Genomic DNA, 23,098 nt, shown 5'->3' with positions numbered 1-23,098 from the left:
CAATGGAGGAAGACACGAAAGGACGAGGTGTGTATGGAATCCCAAAATCAGATGAGCAGATGAAGTCTGTAGCAGCTTCAGGAGAACGACCTCAACAGCCCCAGAGCTGAGTAAAAAGGACAGAAGATGGAATAGAGTGCAGCTGAGGGAAATTACTAGCATTAAATATAATCTGAGCTGATGTTTTACTCCCATCTAGTGGTCAAAGCACAGAATGCTCAGCACAGTTAGGCTCTATGTCTACGTTTTCATTTTATAAATACATATATCTAAAGGGGTTTTAAAATGAATGTGATTTCTAAGCATTTTAACTAATTAGGTGGGATTCCAATACATACAACATTTAAAACAATTTCCATGACTTGAAGCCAATAATGTAGACCTGTGCGCGAGAACAGGAATAAAATACAAACTTTGATTCATCTTCAGTTTAAAAAAAACCTTGAAATTGTTACGTTTTATTACACTTGACTGCTTAATGTTTTTTTTTTTTTTTTTTTTTATCTATCATATAGTACACCTGCACTTAATTTACCTCTGCTTTACTTGTGGTGTCATTTGGCATGAAAGAAAACCCAAACCGTTCAGGAGCTTTTAAATAGTATGAATAACTCTTGACCTTTCATCGATTCATAACTTTAAAAACAGGGTTAAATTACAGAACAATACACTAATCTTTGAGCAGGGCACAGTCCATCTGAAAATGGTAATAAAAGAGCACAACTGCAACCCTATACCGAAACAGACAGACAGAGCAAGGACAGCATTAATCAGAGAAGCAGCCAAGAGACCCATGGCAACTCTGGAGGAGCTGTAGAGATTCACACCTCAGGTTGAGAGCGTTGGTCAACAGGAAAACCACTAGTTATGTACGCTTCTTTACTGAAGTGGCTAGATGAAAGCCCCTGCTGAAAGAAAGTGCCAGGAAGTCCCATTTAAGGTCGGCCAAAAACCATGGCGGAAACATAGCGAACATGTGGAGGAAGCTGATCTGGCAAGATGAGAGGTAAAAACGAACCCCATGGCTTAAATACACTATCCCAGTGAAAGAAACATGGTGGTGGCAGCATCATGCTTTGGAGAAGCTTACCTGCTACTTTGAGTATGTCCAGCAACAAAATCCCGATCAAATTCACATATGTAGACATAAAACATAAACATTTAAAGGCTGCAATAAATTCTTGACTTCAGGACTAAAGGGTAAAGTTTAATGGATTTCAAACCAGGTCTAATAAGAAGAATATTTATCATGAGGTAATTATCTGGACGTCAGTAAAACAATTGTAACACCTGGCAGGACCTGAGTACGTACTGTCAAGATATTTCAAACACTCCTTTATTTATTTATTTTTTTAAATAATATAAATCTTGGAAAACATTGTCTCTATTTATTACACATTCAAGGAACAAGCTAGAGATTTGCAGCAGCCCATAAATAGAAACTGAACTCCAGCAGGTCTCTTAAAGACAAAGTCGTCATGAACAAGAGTTAGTCTAAACAGCGTCGGCCCACAGAGCACATTCAAGGACGCAAAAAGCCTAGAAAGCAGAGGAAAATAACGTTGTCTTCTCTTTGCGTGACTGGGGAATGAGCAGATTTTGCACGCCGAAGTGGAAAAGGGTTAAACGAGCCAAATGTGTCCACCAGGAACCACATCAACAGAGATTAGCTGGATTACATGTCTCAAAGCCTTGGACAGCGTCTCAAATGAACTCAGTACTGATTCCTCGGAGATCTGCATTGGATCTGCTTCCCATCTCAGGTTTATGTCCACAGCTATGTTTGCCAGTGGCCCAAACAAGCACTGAGCCCGGCATATTTTTTTTTTTTTTATAAAAGACGACAAACAGATGCAAACCAGCTGCTCGCAGAAACAGACCGACAGGATGCAGAGAGCATTACCATAATAAAAGGCTTGTAAAAAATGCCTTGTTAGTTTACCATATGGCAGATTACAATATGTGGAAAAAGGGCTCCAGATTTCAGAGGGAATAAAAAAAATAAAAACAAAACAGCAGTCTGTGCTCCTGGGGGCAAGGATATATCGACATTTCACCACAGATGGAGGAAAAAAGACGTTCTTCTTTGAGATCCAATTTAGAGCAAACTGAATGGAGGGAGCGCCGCAGGGAGTCAAGTGGAGACAAGCTGAAGTTCCTCAAGTTCACCGTTTCCGTACCTTTATCGATGGAAACCTTTCAGTTTCTCCACACACAAATGTCTTTCTTTAAAGGATCATTAAAACAGTTTTCAACACATTTACTGCAAATATTTCTGGTCTTGCAACAAGCACACCCTGTGAAAGGAGTGAATGGATGAAAGCTTTGTTGGACGGATATTTTAATAGACAAGCTACTGGACAAAGAAATGAATGGACATTTGGATGTTAGGACACATTAAGTGGATGACTGGACAGAAGGAAGAACAAGACATATGGATGGATGGACGGTCAGCAGGGAGGATGACTGGTCAAATGTTTTTTTTTTCCCACTTTAATTTTGATAAACACTTTCAGTGGACACCAACATGCAAATACATAAAAGTGTATATCCATCCATCCATCCATTTTCTTACTCGCTTTATCCCTCATAAGGTCACGAGGGGTGCCGGTGCCTATCTCCAGCATTTCAATAGGCGAGAGGCGAGGTTAAAAGTGTATATATAACATAAATTTCACAGAAATTCGTAGCCTATATAGACCCACTTCACATAGTGTCCCTAAAGACAATGAAAAAATGAAAAGAAAACAGGGGAACTTAGAAATGGCTAACAGATGATAAATAAAAGGTAACACAACGTCTCGGTCGCAAGTGTCTAAAATCTAAAGGGTTCTTTGATAGTGATGTTGGATTTCCTTAAGTCTCTTCTTGAGGGTTGTATAGTGTTGAAATTTCCCCCGTGTTCACAAATATGTCCTCTTTTAGTCTGAGAATGAAAGTTGTTCGCTCAATCACATAAAACTTCCTTAACGATATTCAGCCATTGTTATTTTGAGGGAGCAGTTAGCTGGTTCCAGGTAATTCGCATTTTTTGCAAGCAAGTCACAGAATCTTAATCAAGTACTCATCTCCCTTACAAACATTTATATATATATATATATATATATATATATATATATATATATATATTTCCAAGATGCATTGTCTTACAATCTTTTGGTATTGGGTATCCTCATATTCTTACTATTATTATATTCACATTTCTCCAAAATAAGTCTATATATATAGGATATATATATATATATATATGTAGATGGATATATATGATATATTATATATACATATTATATCTATGTATAATATATGTAATGTATATATATGTATATATGTATATATATATTATGTATAATATATATGTATATATATATGTATATGTATATAATGTATTAATATAATATGTCTATATGTATATATATGTATGTATGTATCTATATATATGTATATATATATGTATGTGTGTGTGTGTATATATATATATATATATATATATATATATATATATATATATATATATATATATATATATATATATATATATATATATATATATACCCATTCTTCGGATATTATTTCCATTTTGATTTTTCTTCCCAGTTATTATTTTACATAAATGGCTGATGCTGCTTTATTTTCTTTTGAATTTTTATACAGTGATGTTACTTCCTTGAACTATATCCCTTTGTAGGCCCTAGAAACTCAACCAATTAAACCATATGAAGGAAGTTTTATTGCTCTCTGGAAATAGTCAAAGAGCTGCAGATATTGGGGGGGGGGGCAAACTAATCATCTTACCATCCTTAATTATAGTACAAATAGCTGTTATTCCTGTTTTCCCATGTTTTAAATATTTGATCTGTCTTGCTTGGTACAAAATTGTTACCATATGAGACCCAACGTATCATCCTGACCCCCTTTGCCACTGATTTCTGTTTTATCTTTTCAAACCACATGAATTTATTGGACCCTGTGGTGGATGCTTCTACCACCACCACCAAGTGTTTGTATTGGGGTATTTTTCAAAATCAAAATTTATTGGTTCCAGATTATAATATATATTAAGCTCAAGTTATTTTAGACATATATTTTCTAATGGGTGCACACTTTAGTTAATATCTGTCTGATTGTTTGTTACACTTGTTCTTTTTTTGAGGTCCTACAAATACAAATCAGCTGGAGGGGGAAGCCAGGGACATAGCACTACTCCAAAAGACTGAGGGGGGAGGAACTTTATTTGTTGAAGTTGACCTTAGTTCTTTTATTTTAATATTCACTTATTTGTGCTAAGTTAAAGATGATTTGGCTTTATCTGTTTGTTAGTTTTTGGGTTCATATTTTTGGTCCTCTGTAATGTTGTGCCTCCCTCATGTGGAAAGTTTAGGTCATTCCACCCCTATTTAACCAGCCTCTGTTCTTTGTCTGGAGGTCAGTTGTGTTTGCGTTTATGTTACTGTTCAGTTGACCTCAGTTGAGTTGGGCCCAAATTCATGCTATTTATTATTTGAGTTATTGTGTATTGAAGTTTGACCCTTTTGTTAACCATTACATTATTGAAGTTTTTCTAATTTTTGTAACACCTTTTGTACTTATCCAAGTCTTGTCCCTTACAAACTCAATTGGTACTGCTGTGTCTTTCTAAGTTTGTCACCCTGAGGAATGCTTTGGATCGGGACTCCGTCAAACACACTTTTGATATCTTTTCACTCAACACGATAGCTTTGGTCACACCATTTAATTACAGGTCATAGTTGTGCTGAACAATAGTCAGATAAGGGAGTATTATCCCCCCCCTGCTCCCTCGATAACTGCAATATTGAGTATTTTATTCTTGGCCTCTTCTCATTCCAGATAAACCGAGATATCATCTTCTTTCAACATTTAAATCTCTCTGGAGGGACCTTAACTGGAAGGACTGTTTCTGAGAAACTGTTTCTAAGCTTATTTGTTTTGGCTTTGAGGATTCTGCTCCTAATAGTCTCGCTTTAGGTATCAGAATTTTTTTTATCTGCCTCCCTGTGGTCAGATTGTCTATTTCTTTCGCAGTATTTTTAATTTCTTTAAGGAGCTGGATATCATGACTTGTTTAATATCCTCTCAAGAGTTTTTTTTCATTTTCCGACCAAACTGAAATATGAGGCAGCTGCCCAGCTGGTTCAATGGATAGATGGATGGATAGTTGGACATACGAAACAACGGATATTAGGATGGATGGACTGAAGGACAAACAGATGGAAAGATGGATGGTAGGATAGAAACGGATGAATATTGTTTGAGCCTCTGTGTGAAAATGTGCGTGTAAACGTTCACTTGTAATAATAAATAATAAAAAATAAATATATATATTGAGTTCTAATACAAAAATAAACCACAACCTACAGCCACAGATACCTTATTCTTGTTTATTGTCAGGAGGTACAGTTCATTTAGGACAGCACAACAACAACAGAAAGAAAACCAGCGCAGATTAACCAGTAACGCTAAATTTAGCAATTATTAGCATCCTAGGCAGGTTACAGAGGATGTAAAGGCAGCTCCACCCCCCCCAAAAATAAAAATAAAAAATTCCCTCTGTTATAATTTACTATAAACATCAGCAGAGACAAGTCAATGACTGCTGTAGTGCTTTCCAGCTTTACACAGGTGAGTGGAAGAAACCTCGCAGCACGACTAAACCAGTCACAGTTTGGTCACAACAAAAGGGAATCGTGTGAAAAAGAATAAAATAAAATCCATGTGCTTATAAACAGTAAATGCCGGTGACAGTTTCGTAGTGCGGTCATGTCGTCAGTGTCCGTCATCTCTGAGGAGTGCCGAGTTGCACCATGACGACGCCGCCTCTCCTCCTCAAGCAACACACGCCACAAGTTCATCCGAATACAATAACAGGATAAAAAAATAATCATCATCTTTGGACAACGCGTTTAAAAAGGCCTCAAGTACATAGTAACATGTCTGATTCTCGCTTTATATATTCGTCCGTTTCTCTACATTCAGTAACATTTCTTGTATTTTACAGTTGTCTGCCTTTCCGTACATGCGCCTCAGTCGGACGAAGGACCATCGGGACGCGGGGTCTCGTTAATCTAGAAGCAAACAGAGTCACAGGGTTAGAGCGGCACTTCAGCGAACACTGTGTTTCTACGTGTTCAGATAATAATAATAATAATAATAATAATGATAACTTTGTTAAAAAAAGGACGATGTACAGCTGAAACATAAATGTCACAATCTGATGTGTGGCACCAGATTATAGCATAAACTAATTTGCATCTGCAGTCCCTTAGTAGTTTACAAAAATGTATATACAATAATAAAACATTGAATTTAATACTACAAGTTCTGTTCTAATCACACGGACTTAATCACTGAGACACATTACATATCTGAGCCGTTCGTAACAATCTTTTCCAAGTTAAAGCTGAAAACTCTCAGCGCTGCAGCTCCTCTTATCATCAGGCAGTGCGTTCCAGAGTTGGAGGATTACGGAACAAAACTTTGATTTTAAAAACTAAACCTGGATGTGCAGGTTTGCCCCCCCACCACCCCCCCCCGTCGGCGTTGCAGTCGAGACAAAACAAACCAACCCCCAGTCAGAGATTCTGTGCTTAAAGTCAGAGATGTCCCCAGTTTTCATTAGAGAAATCAAATCTGGTCACCTTGAGGAGGAAATACACCGACTGCGTAACGTAAGCGGCGCAGCTTACAGCCGTGTTTTTAAAAGCGCAAATTTACACCAGACGCTGCAAAGTACGCAGCCGCGTGAGTCTGTGGTGAGAAGGACTTTCGTCATGGGTAAGTAATTAAAAAGACAAATTACCAGTAATATATGGGTATGGTATTAAATTACCAGTAATATATCCTATGTTTTGATCATTAATCATTAAAAGTCCATGTTTTGACCATATCTGATTAAATATCGCATATTTTCGTTGGTTAGCTTGTTAGCTTGTCACAACTACATCATCCATGGCGCTTTATTTTCAACCACTCTGATTTTGGGACACTTCAGGAAGTGAACTTTGACACAGAATGTTGTTTTCCCGTTTATTCGCTGCCAAACAGCAGCGTAAACGCGTCTGAAATTAGAACTTCCAGCTAATTTAGGAATTTATTGACTGATTAAAACAAAAAGCTAACCTAAGCATAGGACGCATGTATGCTGCTTTGCTTACGCACCGTAACGCGCCCCGCTGTGTTTCCTCCACATACACAGCTAGCCGTCTCTGCCGGGAGTCCTGTTTCCAACATAAGGCCAAAATAAACGTAACTTTTATATTGAATTAACTTACTAGGTTTATTGTTGCTAACATGTACTCCGGGCACGGGTTGCCTTGCATAAATGCACTTCTAGTTTAGACTTTACAGTCAGGCAGTCTGGTAGACAGCTCAGGGGTCCTATCAGGTAGTCCCACAGTGTACCATAATGCGATTGAGCGGAGTGGCTTCGTTGCTAACCAAAGTCGTACTTACACATTTTAACAGATTTTTGAGCGCATTGTACCACATAAAAATCGGTCAGTAAGCGCAACTTTAATCATATAAAAGGCGCACCGGAGTATAAGGCGCATCATCAGTTTTTGAGAAGATTTAAGGATTTTAAGTGCGCTTTATAGTGTGAAAAATATGGTGATAAATTTTTTCTTCAAAAAAGTAATTAAAAGCCCAAAATGAAAGTGGTGTGTCATAAGTGTAGTTACATGATCCATCACAGATGTGTAATTTATGTTCTAATTGCTAGTTGGTTGCTTTAAAGCTTTAAATTCGGAGATATTTTGACCCAAACATAATTCTGATTATTTTTACCAGAACCTCAGAAGAATGTGAACTATGCGATCGTAAAAAAGAGTCGCTGTGAGAAAGAAAAAAAGCAGCCTATTATAATCAGTGCCGCCTGGATGTGGATTCACCCGCAGAGAGCCGCAGTGACTCAGCAGTTTTTTCCCCTCGCCCTCGCTCGGTGTCGCCTTTCTGGTCACGTGACGGGTTTAACCAGAACGGAGGAAAGTTTAGGAGCGGAAGGCCGCAGCCAGTGGAGCTATTTGCCGACAAATAGGGAATCTGATTCTGATTCATCTGATGAAATACTGCAGATTTTGCCGCTTTGTGAGCTAACGAGCCAACATAAAACCATCACTCACTGCAGGGCTGCTCTGCCTCCAGGCTCTTTGAGAGGTCAAGTCCAGAGTTCTGTTTGGGCCGGGCTCCCAGCTCCTCCGCCGACCTGGTTGGGTTCTGGTTGTGGTCCAGAGGCTTCTCCTTCGCCTCCTCCAACGTGTAGTGGCCCCCCTCCTCCGCCACCAGCCTCTCCACCTTCTTCATCAGCTGTCCCACCTGGGGGTTCTCCCCGAATATGGAGTTGTTGACGACGAAGAAGCGCTTCTTGCACTTGCGCAGCACCCACTGCAGCTCCTTGCCCTCCCTGTGGATGTACCTCTCGATGGAGATCTTCCGCAGCACCTCCGCCCAGGTGAACACCACGATCGTGTGCGACCACACCTGCTCCCCGAAGAGGCTGACGTGCTCCTCGACGCGCGCGCGGTCCCCCTCGGTGAACATGCCCACGGGGATGATGAGCAGGAAGGCGTGGGGGCCCGGGGGGCAGAGGGAGGCGCCCCTGACCAGCTCCTGCTTATAGGAGGCGGGCGTGTCCTGGGAGGAGAACCAGCCGGGGGTGTCCACCACCACCACCTGGCGCCCCTCCACCTCCGTCTCCCTGGTGACGCAGAACTCGGCGGCTCGCTCCAGGTGGAACTCCTCCCTGCCCAGGATGGTGTTGGCCGTCAGGCTCTTCCCCGGCCAGCGCCATCCCAGCACCACCAGGCGGATTTCGGGCAGACGGCTGGCCGCCTGGACCGCGGGCTTCGGGGTCTCCTCCTCTGGTCCGGAAGCCTCTTTGTCTGCAGTCAGGAGGTTTAAAGAAGTCAGTATCAGGAGGCAAAGCTCTTGGAGCCGCTGATGAAAATTAATAGGAATTACGGCTGTGCGATTTTGCCAAAAGGCCAAAACTGTGATTTATTCCAACCATAAGGGCTGGACGATATAGAAAAAAATAGGGATGTGCATAAAAATCGATATAAAGATTAATATCGATATTTTTAAAAACGATTTAATATCGATATTCTGGCTTTCAATATCGATATACCTCCCAACCTCTAGGGGGCGTTATTACAGCGCAACCATTACAGTTCACAGCGAAGGAGAGCAAGTGAGACGAATTTGTGGAACGGCCGACAGGATTTTAGAAGCTCCTTTGTCCCTAAAATCAGATGTTTGGGCACATTTTTGGTTTCTGTGACACGTTAAATGCATTGAAGCAAATGCACTTTATTTTCCTGTTAATATGTCTGTGATCAATAAATAGAACATAAACATAATATTTGGCTGATTTTGGTGATTGAATCACTGAGCATTAATTCAAAGTAATAAATATCGATATTGGAATCAAAGCAAGCTGAGCCATGTATCGAGAATCGTATCGAATCGGCTCATCCTAGATGATACCCAGCCCTAGAAAAAAAGCTTATTGATAAAAAAAAGAAATCATATTGAACGATAATAATAATAATAATTATCAACAAATTCAAAGCATATATTTTAAGCGCAGCCCTGGCCATTTTATGCTGTTGCTTAGCAACTTATTTTTTATACAGAACACACAAACACTGAATAGGGGGTTTTCAGCTGACGTCACGCTCACGTGACTACTCAGCGCGTCCGCCATATTGGGTGGCAGTCGTTTCGCACCGTTGACCTGCATTGTATGACGCCTTAGGCAGTATTGGAAGTGAACAATGGGGAAAACGTGTTTAATGGTTGGTTGCACGGCCCGTGGAGGTGGAGATCAACGCTCTTTCTATCGCCTACCAGCCGTAATCGTGAATCAGTGTGAAAAAACAAAACAGCTGTCTGAACAACGCCGTCACCTATGGCTGACACGGATATCCAGGTCCGATTTGGACTGTGTTAAGCTGGAATACGCCAGAGTCTGCGGTGCTCACTTTGTCACAGGTAATTAACTGTTAAGTATTTAAAACATGTAAGAATATATTAATAATAGGGCTTGGGCGTTATGACTTATTACTTTCCGCGGCTGTCATGTTGACTGCCTCCGCCGCCTCTACTGCCTATTACTACCGCGTACTGTACTCCCTCTCTCAGCCATGTTTTAATTTGATTAATTTCACCTTAACTTGATTTCAACCATGGTAAACCGTTGCTGTATTGTGGGCTGTAACAGCGCAACACATGATCGTCATGGGAAAAACATAGAAAATGGGTTAACTTTCCACCGCTTTCCTGCCTGGAGGCGCAACCACGGAGAACAACTGTTAGAGATAACAAAGAGTCGTCGGCCCGCTTGGATCGCGGCTGTAAGTCGACCGAACATAACTTTCCACAGTATCCCGATGTCAATGAGAGTGTGTTCTAAACGTTTGAAACACATAGCAGCAAGTTAAAAGTACATTACATGCGCGAGTAGTTGTTAGCACTGACGGTTAGCATGTGCCAGAGCCCGGCTCAGCGCAGCTTACCTTTGAACGAGTTACAGAGATAAAAAAGAGTCGTCGGCTCGCTTGGATCGCGGCTGTAAGTCGACCGATCATAACTTTCCACAGTATCCCGATGTCAATGAGAGTGTGTTCTAAACCTTTGAAACACATAGCAGCTAGTTAAAAGTACATTACATGCGCGAGTGGTTGTTAGCACTGGCGGTTAGCAGCTACTAAACTAGCATGGGCCAGAGCTCGTCTGAGCGCAGCTTACCTTTGAACGAGTTGCTGTGTTCCCACTGTTTGCTGGCTTTATGATCTGCAGCTCCTACCGGCGCCAATACGGTAAATACAACTTAATTTTGCACTGGTCATTGTTCTGCTTAAGTAATTAAAGCCGCGAGCGGCGTCGATCGGCCCTGCAGCCAAGCGCCTTCGCGCACCGCCGGCCGCCAGCCACCGCAGAAGCATGCGACACATTTGCGTCGGATTGTTTACATTTTTACCATCTTATTAAAACTCACCCGTCCACGTATGATGGCGATTTCCTTGATGTACATAACCAGATGTGAACTGGTTGTGAGCCTCTAGACCCTTGTAAGCTCTCATTTCCTCGAGAGTGTGCAGAGGGTTTTCACCGAACACCAGGTAATGCACTATGTCGCCGTGCTCTACATTTGGCCAATCATGGAGGGCATAGGGGTCCATATGGTCGATCACGGAACATTTCCTCAGATATACGTCCTTATCTGGTCGCTCTAGCGTGCTGGCGTACTTATCCATTCGCGATACGATAATACGTGTACGACAACTAGAGATAAGGAAGTGTGCCACCCAATATGGCGGACCGGAAGTTGGCCAGTGACGTCAGTGAAAACCCCCTATTCTAAACTTAACCCTTTATTCAAACAACTTTTTTACCAAAACTGCAAGTTTTTAAAACAGATAAAGAAAGTGTACTCTCTGAACTCTTTGAAGGGGGCAGAGCATTCCTGGGTCTGCGTTTCTGATTGGTTGGGACGATGTAATGACTGTAATATTAACCTACATAGCTATTAATGCATAAGGAAGGAAAACTTTTATTCTATTGAAGTTTTTATTGACCCTTTTATTCTTATCATCGATATATATTGTTACTGAATTATAATCCAGCCCTACCAGCCATAATTACAACTTAATTTAGACTTTTCTCTGCATTAACCACAAGCAACAAAAATGTCCTGTAGATAAAGAGCTTTGTAAACGAGGACTATTTAAAACAAGAAATTTAACTGTTTTTTATTAGTGAGAATATTTTTGTTTAAAGGGAATGGCTTGTTGAGTTTGACATCAATCCTTATTGAACATGAAGTGCAGCCAACAAACAAATATATGTATTAAACAGTTTGACCAGTACTTAATGCTTCCTGAAAGTTTCAGGTAAAAAAGGATGATTATATAAACTCTAAAACAAATAATAAAATTAGATTATTATAGCAGTCACAAATGACTGGTTGAATGCCTTTTAAGTTTTGTTTGGCCTACATTTTCATTGTGATGCATTAACACTATGCATATAAATAACATAGTTGGCCAACTAGTACACTAATAACCTTACCCTGCGGTATTAAGTTTAGTGACAGTAATGCTTTATATAAGGGAAAAGGTGATGTAAAAAAAAAAGGTTAGAAAAATGTAGGTCAATTATAACCGATGCTATAACATCTCAATTATAACTTTTGATGAATGTAAATAGGAAAACAACTTTACAAAGTCAGATTTTTCAGTATTTGACGTACAAATCACTAACTAGTGCTTACTGGGAGAAAATGGACAGATCAATAACTGATTAGTTAGTGCATCTCTGCTACCTTATTTCTCCATACAGATCTATAAAAAAAAAACAGCCCTTAGTTTGAAGTCACCATGCTGGTGTTTATAATGGCAACACAGTTAAAAAAAAGTTTGCAAAAAAAGATAGAAAAAAAAATATATATATATATATATATATATATATATATATATATATATAGTGTCAACAGACACAAGAAAACCGCACAGAGAACACTGAGAGGGTCACAGCACACATATCGCGTCACCATATCACACCAGAAATCGATTACATACCAGGAAGCAATACAGATCTTATACATTATCACAATATAAATGTGTATAGTGCTTTTTAATACCGCTTTCCTCTTTACTGTAGCCAAAGGCACTCTGCGCTTTGCCTTGGTTTCCAAAGAGAGCGAAAAGGCACAGGAAATGACTTTAAAACTTTATTTTATTGGCTTTTTGCACAATAGGGAAATACCCATTAGTTTCTTGCCTTCTCCCATTTCCTGTATTCATGTCCTCAGACAACAAAGCGCTCCTTAAAGGGCATTCACTAATAATACATCTAAAACTTTTTATTTTTTTATTTTAGATAGATATATAGATAGGATAGAAACTAGCTTTATTATCAGTAGTAACCAAAACATAACTACTTTATAAACACCATAATAAACACCTAAACTTTGTTTAATGCTTAAACAGTGGGGTTTAAGACTTTAACGTGTAAAATGTAATGAATTCTAACCCCGTATGTTTAAATGATGTCATTTTTCTAAAATGGAAGGAGTTAATTATTCACAAACAAGAGCTACGGGGCAGTATAAGGTTTCTCAGAATGGGAGACAAAGTCAAACCAGCGTCTCCGATGCTCCTCGTTACAGGAAACGGGGAGACGTGTCCGACTTCTGCTCGTTTGTTTTAGTTTGAAGCCGTCTGCTAACTTTGATGCTAATTTCCCTCCCCCGCCGCGGAGACGACGCGCAATTAGTTTAAAAGTTGCCAAAACAAGCGGCTCGCAGCCGCCCTGCCTCACCTGCTGTCTGTGGCGGCGTGTTGGGGTCCATGGTCAGTTTTATCCCGCTCTAAAGTCTTCTTTTCGGGCGAGGTTATCTCCGCGTCGGGCGCCTCTCGATCTTCGAAGAACTTCCTCCCGGGTGATGAAGCAAGCTACCGGGTAGAAGTCACGTCGACGCTACTTCCGGTCAACGCGCTTTCAGAGTAAGAGCGGAGCAAGAGAACCGGATGTAAAAAAATATATAAATAAACGTACACAAACCGTGGACGTTGAAGACGCTGACACTTTTGTTTGGCATCCTTTGTAAAATTATATATAAAAAAGTATATACCCGAGAGTTGTTTTAAGGCTTTAACAACCTATTTAAAGGTCACTTGCTCATCCATGGGTTGACAATTTTCATTAGATTTTCTATATTGCTGAAAACTATTCTTCATAGTACATTATGTGAATAAACAAAAACAAAAAAAGAAATAACATACAGCAGAAAATTTCAAATAATGAAAGAGGAGCTTCTGCACTTTCAGTTGTTCACGCCTTGCTTGTCCTTTATAAGTCATTTTTTAACTAAATGGCTACCACACAAATCCAGTCATCTCATCTTTAATGTGATCCAAAGTTGTTGTTTGAGAATTTAGTTCTAAGACTACAGATACCAGGATGTTTATCTCAATGAACAGAATATATTCATTACATAAAATATTTTGCAAAAGCCTCTTGAACTTTTTCACATTGGTGCTCTGAACTTAAATGTGGTTTACTAGGTTTTCTTATGACATATATAAAAAAAAAATGTATACATGGTCAGTTTTTGTATGTACTCGGGACCCCTCAGTTGTTAACTTGTGGAGCTAATGCATGATTATTTTACCCATCGACATTTTTGTCTCCCACCTTAGCTGTGGATCCCTTTAGCTCCCCTCAAGTTACCATGGGCCTCTCTTGCTTCTCACATTAACTCTCTGCTTGCCCAACCTGTAAACTTAGGCAGATGATATTGGTATATTTGCCACTGTGAAAAACTCTTTGCACTTTTGGAAGACAGACTGAACAGGATTCTGAGAGGTGTTCAGTTTTTTTTTTTTTTTTTTTTTTTAAACCTTACATTGTCCTGAGTTAAACTTTTCAACATCATCCTTGATCTGTCTGCTGTACCCTTAGTGTTCAATGATTCTGTTTACTCATCAGTGTTCTCTTAAACTACTGAGGCCTTCACAGAACTGGTGGGTACATACCAGGATTAGATACCATCAAGATGCAGTCTATGAATAAAAATAACTTAATGTCTGCAGTTGAAACCTTCGGATTGTTTAAGAGGCAGGAAAGAGCAAGGTGATCTTCTCAAAAAAGGTTAACTATGGTTATTCTGTGGCTGTAACAAATGTCCATGGAACCCCTGGAGCCAGTTGTAAAAATAAAGACAGGGGCTTCTTCTATACTCCACCATGTTAAGCAGCAGTACTGGAAGCTATTTCTGATTTGACACAGTGTATAGGAGCCAGTTTTATTATTAGACAAAATTAAAACAGTGGTATTTACAACATTTATGGCTGAACCTGCGTTTATTTACACCTGCAGAAAAAGCAGATCCGCCCTGTAGATCAACAGATTCTTAAAAAGTCTTTGGGAAAAGATCATCTTCTTGAATTAGACAACATACATGCACATTCATTAAGCCTCTGAAACCACAAGAACTTAAATCTAAACTATGGTTTAATTCCTTCACTCATTAATCAAAAAAAGCCTTCGATATAAAATCTTCCTGAAGTTCCTTAAAAACCTTCAACGATATGGTGAAACATAAAAAGAAGACGCAAAAGGTTGGCGTTAAAGTATTCAGAGATCCTTTTTTGTTAAGGAACTCATGTTGCCCATGATGCCAGCATGTGCATGTCGTCGTCATCTTCAGCCCTTTTCTTGCTTTCTGGAAACAAAAACAAGGCAAAGAGATTAAAAGTTAACTCAGATTATTACAGATCAAAGCTATACCTGTATTTTCTATTACAGCGAGGCAAAATTATTTTTCATTACCTCCAAATTATGAGGGAAACTAAAATGGAAAGTTTTAGACTTTCTTGGATAAGGTTTTCCTTTTTACATCTAGGAAATCGTTTCCCATGTTGTGGTGTATTCTAAATGCTTAGGCCTTTGAATAGTCCAGATCACTGTTTTACCTGCTGCACTTTATGGTTTTACTTTATATGCAGTTATATCACACCAAGTATGTACTGTGAGCATGACTTGTAAAAGTATTAGCAAACTATACATTCTTCTCACATTTTTGTCAAGTTCCAACTACAATTTTATGAAATAGACCAACATAAATTGGTGCAGAATTGGGTAGTTGAAAGAAAATTATACTGTATATGTTTCTTTTTTTTTTTGACAAATAATCTAAAAAGTCTGGAGCGTATTTGTATTAGGACCTTTAATACAGCTCCAGTTTGCAAGGCAGTTCAAACTCAGTAAGACTGAATTGACAGCTTCTGCGGACATCAACTTTCAAATAATACCACCGATTCTTAATTGGATTTAGGTCTGAACTTTGACTGGGACATTTTTAAACACAAGAATCTGATAAGAACTAAAAGTTTTCACTGCTACTCTGCCTGTATGTTAAGGGTTGTTGTGCTGCTTGGAGGGTGAAAATCCACTATAGTCTCAAATCCTTTGCAGCCTTTAACAGATTTTCTGCCAGAATACACATTTAGCTTCATCCAGCGCAACAAAGTTAATGATTAATGCTTATCCCATTGACAGATTCTTCCACCTGAGCTGTGAATGTCTTCAGCTCCCCTGGAGTTAACATGTGTTGCTTGACTTTTTCTTAGATTAATGCTGTCCTGCTAGTTAGATTTGACGTCTGTGAGATTTCCAAAGCTAGAGACATAGCTTTATGACCTAACTTGTCATTTAACCTCTCCAGACCTTTCTGATGTGTTCCTTGGTCATCATGATGCTATTGTTCATGCTAATCAAGATTAAAATACAGCTCGCACTCAGTGGCGCCTCCAGAAATATTTCATTGGGGTGGCCAGATGGAGCCACTTAAACTCTTGGGGTGGCACTGAAACTTAAAGTTGTAATTTCAGGATTTTATTCTACTGTTGTAGTAAAGCTGCATGTAGAAAACAGGCAGAATCAGAAAGACTTAAGTAAACGCATACTAATATCTTATGGTTTGTAATGGTTTTCTGAAATTTTAATGTTCCTAATGATCTAATGTGCATAGCCCAATAATAGCAGAGTTAACATTTTAAGTTAAACAACAATACATTTTATTGCATAACTACATTATAAATAAGGTGTACATTTATTCATTTTTTGGAAAACAAAACAGTTACTAAGGGAAGTAGATACTGGCAGAAACAAATAAAAGTGTGATAGAAGCCAAGGAAGAGCATCTGTCTTGCTGGCTGTGCATGATAGGATGAAATGCTAAACTGACACTGGCAAGTGGGGTGGCCAGGACATGGCACATGGGGGGGCCATGGCCACCCCTGGCCACCCCCTGGAGGCGCCCCTGCTTGCACTGGGCATTAATTCAGAGTATTTCATTAAAAGCAGTCTGATTAAAAGTGTACACCAAACATTTCAGCTGAAAACCAAAAAAAGTTGTAAATGATGCATCATTTACCTTCCGCCTCACAATTATATCCTATTTTTTGTTGGTCTATCACATAAAAAGCGGGGTGTGTGAATACTTTTTCAAGGAACTATAAATACAAGCATAAATATGGAAACGCGTGGTGGACTCACTTGTACGATGACTGGGTTGTGATGAGGGCAGCTTGGAGCTGGGAACGCTCGGCAGTCCTCCCATACTCTTCATGTTCTCCTCCAGGTCCTCCTGCTCCAGCTCCTCCAGCTCTGCAAGCAGCTCGTCCTAACAGGGAGAAAGCAAGAAACATAACTAAACGATCTGTGCCCTAATGAAAAAAAAAATAAAGAAATAAAAACAGGCAAGGGAGAAATAGCTGAACGTAAATGTGGAACAAACTCAATAACCTCATCAAACTGCTCGCCAAATGGCCCGGAAATGGCCTCGCTGATTTCCCGAGCCACGTCTTGCTGCTCTGTGATGTCCTGCATCAAGTCATCAATCTTGTCGACGTCCCTGAGAAGGATGAAACAACTAATCAAACCAGCAATTTCACATTCTAAAACAAGTTGTTTCTTATAGTTCATTCCTAAGATGATATAAAAAAGAGAAATAATTCATCTATACGTTAGTTAGACAATGCACCAATCAGCCTTTTTTCATTTGGTTCAGAACTCAAGACACCAAAAACAAGTCGATAAAATCAGATTTTATTTCTTACAATCCAGCTATCCAAACTGAAATCGGATGAATTGGTTTTAAGTTAAGTAAATTAGCTATGAGGCTTAAATTGAGATGTTGTAAATGTTTATTTTCTGTTGGATTATAAAAACAGCCACTTATATTTATGGAGCCTATTACTTTTCCTGTGGAAACATCACAGTTCACCTGAAACCTGCCTTGATATTGCACCTCTCCACTCTCCTTGCAGATGCTGAGAATTTGATTTTGAAATAAAAACACCTCGTGTTTGAAAAGAAGAGCTTGGACCCCAGAGCAGCAAAGCCAGTCCTTTTCCTCCTTCGCCCCGGTGAAACGCTTCTGATATTGTCTCAGGCTCAGCAGAGATTTAACACAAAGAACAGGACAACTTTAGCCCATGTTCTGGACATTTGTGTGCGTTGGCTCTTTAGGCTACGACTCCCCTGAAATGTCCCTTCCCGTCCCTCTCAAGGTGCTGTTGTCCGTGTCGTGTGAGCACCTTTTTCTACAAAACGCTTTCTTCCACTTAACTTTCCTTTAACATTCTTGCATCAAACTCTCAGCTCCTTTAGTAACAGACAGTTTTGGCTTGCTCCCCTTGTGAACAATGTCCACAGGTATTTGCTGGATGACTGCACGACAATCTACAACAGTCTCCCTGATAACATAACTTATATCCATATTGAAAACATTTGTTTTTTTATTATTTAATGTTTTGTCTCAGAAACTCTGGGCTTTCATCATGTGTAGGCCACAATGAACCTCAACATTAATTTGAATAAATGTAACGTGTTACTCTATTTTAAACACTTTGAACTGAATTATGTACAGTACTTGTACAATTTTTATGTACAATTTTTCAAAGATATTTGAATTTTTTGAGATGCACCTTAATAGGACGTTCTGCAGTGAACACAGGTTAGGATGGGGAGGATCATTTGTACCCACTTTGACCACTGATCAAGTCCTTTTCTATCATTTACTCAGGTTTTTTTTTTGGTGTGTAAATGTGGTTATTTAAATAAAATAACCACATTAAATAATATCTGGATCAGGATGAGCTATTTTTAGTTTAATTTCTCACACTGGATCAAAACCAGAATCCGTGGAAATGGGTTACAACATAAAGTGTAAAGAGTATACAATTAAAGCTGCAGGCAGATCTGGACAGCCCTCGCACCTTGGTGCCAATTAAATAAACATTTTCTTATTGGATTCTTAGGACCAATTCTCACAATAATTCATGAAAAAAATTGTAAACTTTGAGGATAAATAAACGGATATGCAATGGCTAAAGTTCACAGGTCTAAAAAGGTTTCTTTGGGGTTATTGGGAAGAGGTGAACAGACCCAGATAAATAACAACATAAATACCCATCTGAAATCAGCCTGGTGCTGAACAGGAAACAATTGAAAAAGCAGCTAAAGTCCAAAAAAATAAACTTTGGCTGTAATTAAAAAGCCTGTAAAGCTGCTCACAGGACCAGATTACAGCTCAGACTGGCTCCTTGGGTCAGGGTTAATGCATTTATGGCAGGATGAATTAAAAACTAACTATTACATGAAAAAAAATAAATCCTGATTTATCGTCATTGCAAACCCTCTGGGTGAAATTTCATGTTATTCAGGTTTCCTCTCAGGTAATCCAGGTTCTTACATGTTCTCGTGGACCTTCTTCATGGCCTTGGCAGCGAAGCCCATGTTCTTGAGGACCTCCGTGTTGGTGTGCGAGTTCTCCAGAGCCTCCCTCTGAAACTCAATGGTGGACAGGGTGCCATCAATCTGGGTCAGCTGCTGCTCCAAGCGCTTCTTCCTCTTCAGGGCCTGCAGGGCAGCTGTTTCAGGGAGAAAAAATTTCATCACGGCATGGACCAACGACCAAATGAAGAAAACAGCAACAGACTTAAAACCATTGCTATCCTGTCCTACTCTCCCTACAGTTTACAGTCCGTAGACTGTAAACTGTAGGGAGAGTAGCCTCCAACCAGTATGCGCCCACTGATATCCTCAGAAGACTGACAAAACTATGTCAAATGATTTTTTCATTGGTTAGTGGGGGAAAGCTGTGCAAAAATATAACTATACCCCTTTGCTACATCATGATTCAACTATAATTAACCACAATTTTCTGGTTCAATTTCCCTAGCCACCCTGAGGTCTGATTACTGCTAGGCTTTTAGAGTCAATAAAAAGAAAATTACTTAAATAGAAATGATCAGATAACATGAAGTAGGCTTAAATATTTTAACAAGCAACACAGGCCAACGTCACACTTGTCATTTAGGGAAATAGGCATCACAACCTGCTTTGCTGGCCCAGACCATCACACTATCTGGACAAATGCCTGTATGAATTCTGCTCTCTAGCAGAAAATCCTGAAGGAGACCGTTCGGCCACCCGTTTGTGACCTTAAACCTGCACTTTGGTTAGGAAGCTAGAAAATAATTCAGCCTACAAATACCAGCAAGTTAAACAAAGAATGTTAAACAAAGGACGCTTTCACCATGGTCTAGTCAAAGTCCAGACTTTAATCTGATTGAGATGGTGTCTCATGACCTTACAGATGATATCCATATAAAAAAAAAAATTATATGAACTGAAACTATTCTGTAATTCAACTCAGTTTAGTTGTTTAGTGCCTATTCACAACACAGGTTGTCTCCAGGTACTTTGCAAAGTCAATTCTACTGAATCAGACAGAGCATTCACACAGAACAGTCTTCTATTCCACGAGGGATTGACTTTGAAGCAATCCCTCATACTGAGCGTGCATGTAGCGACAGTGGGGAGGAAAACTCCCCTTTAACAGGAAGAAACCTCCACCAGAACCAGGCATGGTGTTAGCGGTCATCTGCCACGACTGAGTTGGGGTTACAGAAGACAGAGCTGAGACATAAAAAAAAGCACAGAAGCACTGATCAAAGAATACTTTCTAGGTAAGAGAAATGGAGACACTAGATGCTCTTCTGCTACAAAGACTCTGACAAAATTTCCCCACAGCGATGTGAAAGGTAGTTTGGACTCATAGATCAAATCAATTTTAAAACTGCATTTTGGATGTGCTCTGGTTTTATTTACCGAATATTAAAATTTTTTTGAGGGTCAGAAACATTTAACTGTGGCGGAAAAGGCACAAAAGAAGGACCTCTGTAAAGAGGCAAACAGTTATTCACATCACTGTATGAGACAGCGTGGGAATGAAGGGAACTCTGAGATAAGATAAACAAAGGCAAGAGAATCTAACCTCGGGGATTTTTTTTTCTCTTTTTTGCTGAAACAGTCTGAATTCAAGGTAAATGTATTTAAATACATGATATTCTGCTGAATAAAAGTAGATTCACATTCTGAATGTTGACGTAAGGAACATTCAGGACTAGACATTACAGTGATCATGTATTATTCTATTAAAAAGGGTTTTTTATCCTTGATGATCCTTTTATTTTGTCTACATAAAGAAAGGGCCACTTGGAATGCTAGGGAAACTATTATTTTGAGACACAACTTGATTTTCAGAATAAGATGGTTGGTTTTGGTTGAAGCAATGACTTATTTAATTTAAACAAGAAATATGTAGCAGCCAGCTAAAGTGAGCAGGAGAGCCGAGAGTCTTCTGAGGCTTTGGTTCACGTTGCTCATTTTAACAGTACGCCAGAGGAAGTGTCTGAGAGACAGGTGTGGAGCAGAGGTAAAAGGCAGGGTCGCCGTTGCTGGCCTGGTGCTGCACACTGCCAGTCAGCCGGCTGAAAAAAGGTCACCCCACCCCTTATCAACAGAATATTTCAGGTTGTGAATCGGGACGAACCCAGTCACGTTCATCCCTTTCTGTCATTGTCTGTCAGAAAGTGTCAGGTGTGACCGAACAAAAAAAAACAAAAAAAAAGTCCCTCCCTTCACTTAGCTCCGTTTATTTTTAGGCCGAGGTGAATCACCGACACCGCAGCGGGCATAGCCGCTGGGTTTCTGCACCGATAGCAGAACTTCTAAGAAACTGCCTCTGGATTCTGATCCCTTCGCGCGTCTTTCGATCTTTTATTCTTCGTGGTGTGTTGCAGAATAGCAGGGCAGGCTATGCAGGCCATGTTTTCAGCCATCTAATGTTGCATTCCATCACGGCCTCCACCTGCTGAAAGAGCTGGGATGCAGTAAAAAAAAAAAAAAAAAAACAATGGCTGCCTTCAGGTTAGACTTGTTACAAGTTAATGCTCCAAGCAGGGAAGGAACATTAGACGGAGAAAGAGTCCGGGTTACGTGAGAAAAGCGCCGTTTTGGCTTTACAGTGAGAAAACAGCAAAATCAAACGTGCGGTTGCAGATTTTAAGTTTTTTATTTTACTACATATAGTAGAAACACCCCATCTGAAGGCTACCTGAGCTGAAGGTAATATAATCCAAAATGTGTGGTTACAGATTTTTATATGTTTCATTTACGCATTTGAGTTGTCATAAAGCTAAATTATACTGGCTCACTTGAACTATAAGTCAGGCAGATGAGCTTCCCTGGCTTTGTTTACATGACTTGCACTAAACGGGTAATGGTGACCTGAAAAGGAAGTTATTCAAAAAAAATAAAAAATATTATTTAATGTGTCCTGGTAAACTTTTGTATTATTTAGACAGTTTCAAACTTGATAATTGACAAAAAAAATAAAATAATGAGTTAAATGAGGCTAAAAGAGGGATATGGCATTTAGATGTGGTCTAAAACTCTGGACAAGCAGGGTGAAGACCTACCCCGCTTGTTTTTGGTGCCGTGCTTCCTGGCTGTGGCGATTTCTTGCTCGATCTTCTTCTCCAGGTAGTCCTGCTTCTTCGTCAGCATTTCCTCGGTTTCCCGCAGTCTGTGGATGGCCTCCTGCGGACTCGGCCCTCCTTTCGACCGGTGGTGTTTGGAGCTGGACGATGAACCCGAGCCGCCGGAGCTGCCCTTGAAAAGCTTCGAGATTTTACTCATTATCAGACTTTCCTTTACAGTAAGCGGTCTAAATGAAATTAAACTCGATCGAGTCGCTGGCCTTCGCGGACGGCTGTTGCGGATTTTCCTGCTCGACGGCTTTCTGGGTTCCGTTCAAACCAGCCAGCGAGAACACCTATACGGACACACCTTTCAGCGTTACCTGGACCCGTGACGTCATCGTGCCTTTGTCTGCCGCTTCCTTTACTTTTTGTTGTTGTTGTTTTCTTCTTTTAAAACTCTAAATTATGAAATGAAATAATTGAAAACATGAAACATAAAAGTACTTAATAAAACCAAATTATTCATTTTATTTATCATGTTCAGGTCAACCCTGAAGGGAAGTAACTCAGACAGCCAGATTAAAATATATTCATAAACAGGCACATGCACACGCAGTGTGCGTCTGCCTGGGTCACAGATAAAACCATCGGTATTTGGAGTATTGAGCGTGTTCTAAATGTACACATTGCTATGGTTGATTTAAATATTATAAACTGTTATTTGATTTTCCGTGAATGGTATCACA

At 39.7% G+C, this 23,098-nt stretch overlaps 2 protein-coding genes across 3 annotated transcripts; both read right to left on the bottom strand.

The window, feature by feature from the left end:
• Positions 1-5,380: 5,380 nt before the first annotated feature.
• On the bottom strand, positions 5,381-13,489 carry gimap4 (GTPase IMAP family member 4). 2 transcript variants are annotated; one of them, XM_012853173.3, is made up of 3 exons: positions 13,336-13,487; positions 8,136-8,894; positions 5,381-6,080 (listed from the first exon to the last, which is right to left on the bottom strand). In XM_012853173.3, exons 1-3 carry the CDS (start codon positions 13,364-13,366, stop codon positions 6,076-6,078), a joined length of 795 nt encoding a protein of 264 aa, XP_012708627.2. In that variant the 5' UTR covers positions 13,367-13,487; the 3' UTR covers positions 5,381-6,075. The 2 variants fall into 2 exon arrangements, with proteins under 2 accessions (XP_012708627.2, XP_021166616.2); XM_021310941.2 differs by lacking the exon at positions 5,381-6,080 and having other exon boundaries at positions 8,128-8,894; positions 13,336-13,489.
• Positions 13,490-15,169: 1,680 nt separating this feature from the next.
• Positions 15,170-22,730, bottom strand: chmp4c (charged multivesicular body protein 4C). The gene is made up of 5 exons (XM_012853175.3): positions 22,350-22,730; positions 19,277-19,454; positions 17,326-17,434; positions 17,077-17,203; positions 15,170-15,241 (listed from the first exon to the last, which is right to left on the bottom strand). Exons 1-5 carry the CDS (start codon positions 22,567-22,569, stop codon positions 15,180-15,182), a joined length of 696 nt encoding a protein of 231 aa, XP_012708629.2. The 5' UTR covers positions 22,570-22,730; the 3' UTR covers positions 15,170-15,179.
• Positions 22,731-23,098: the final 368 nt, after the last annotated feature.

The sequence above is a fragment of the Fundulus heteroclitus genome, chromosome 21 (assembly GCF_011125445.2).
Source record: "Fundulus heteroclitus isolate FHET01 chromosome 21, MU-UCD_Fhet_4.1, whole genome shotgun sequence".
Taxonomy (NCBI): Eukaryota; Metazoa; Chordata; class Actinopteri; order Cyprinodontiformes; family Fundulidae; genus Fundulus; species Fundulus heteroclitus.
Note: the sequence above shows the minus strand (reverse complement) of the source record. Positions and strands in the feature narration are given on the sequence as shown.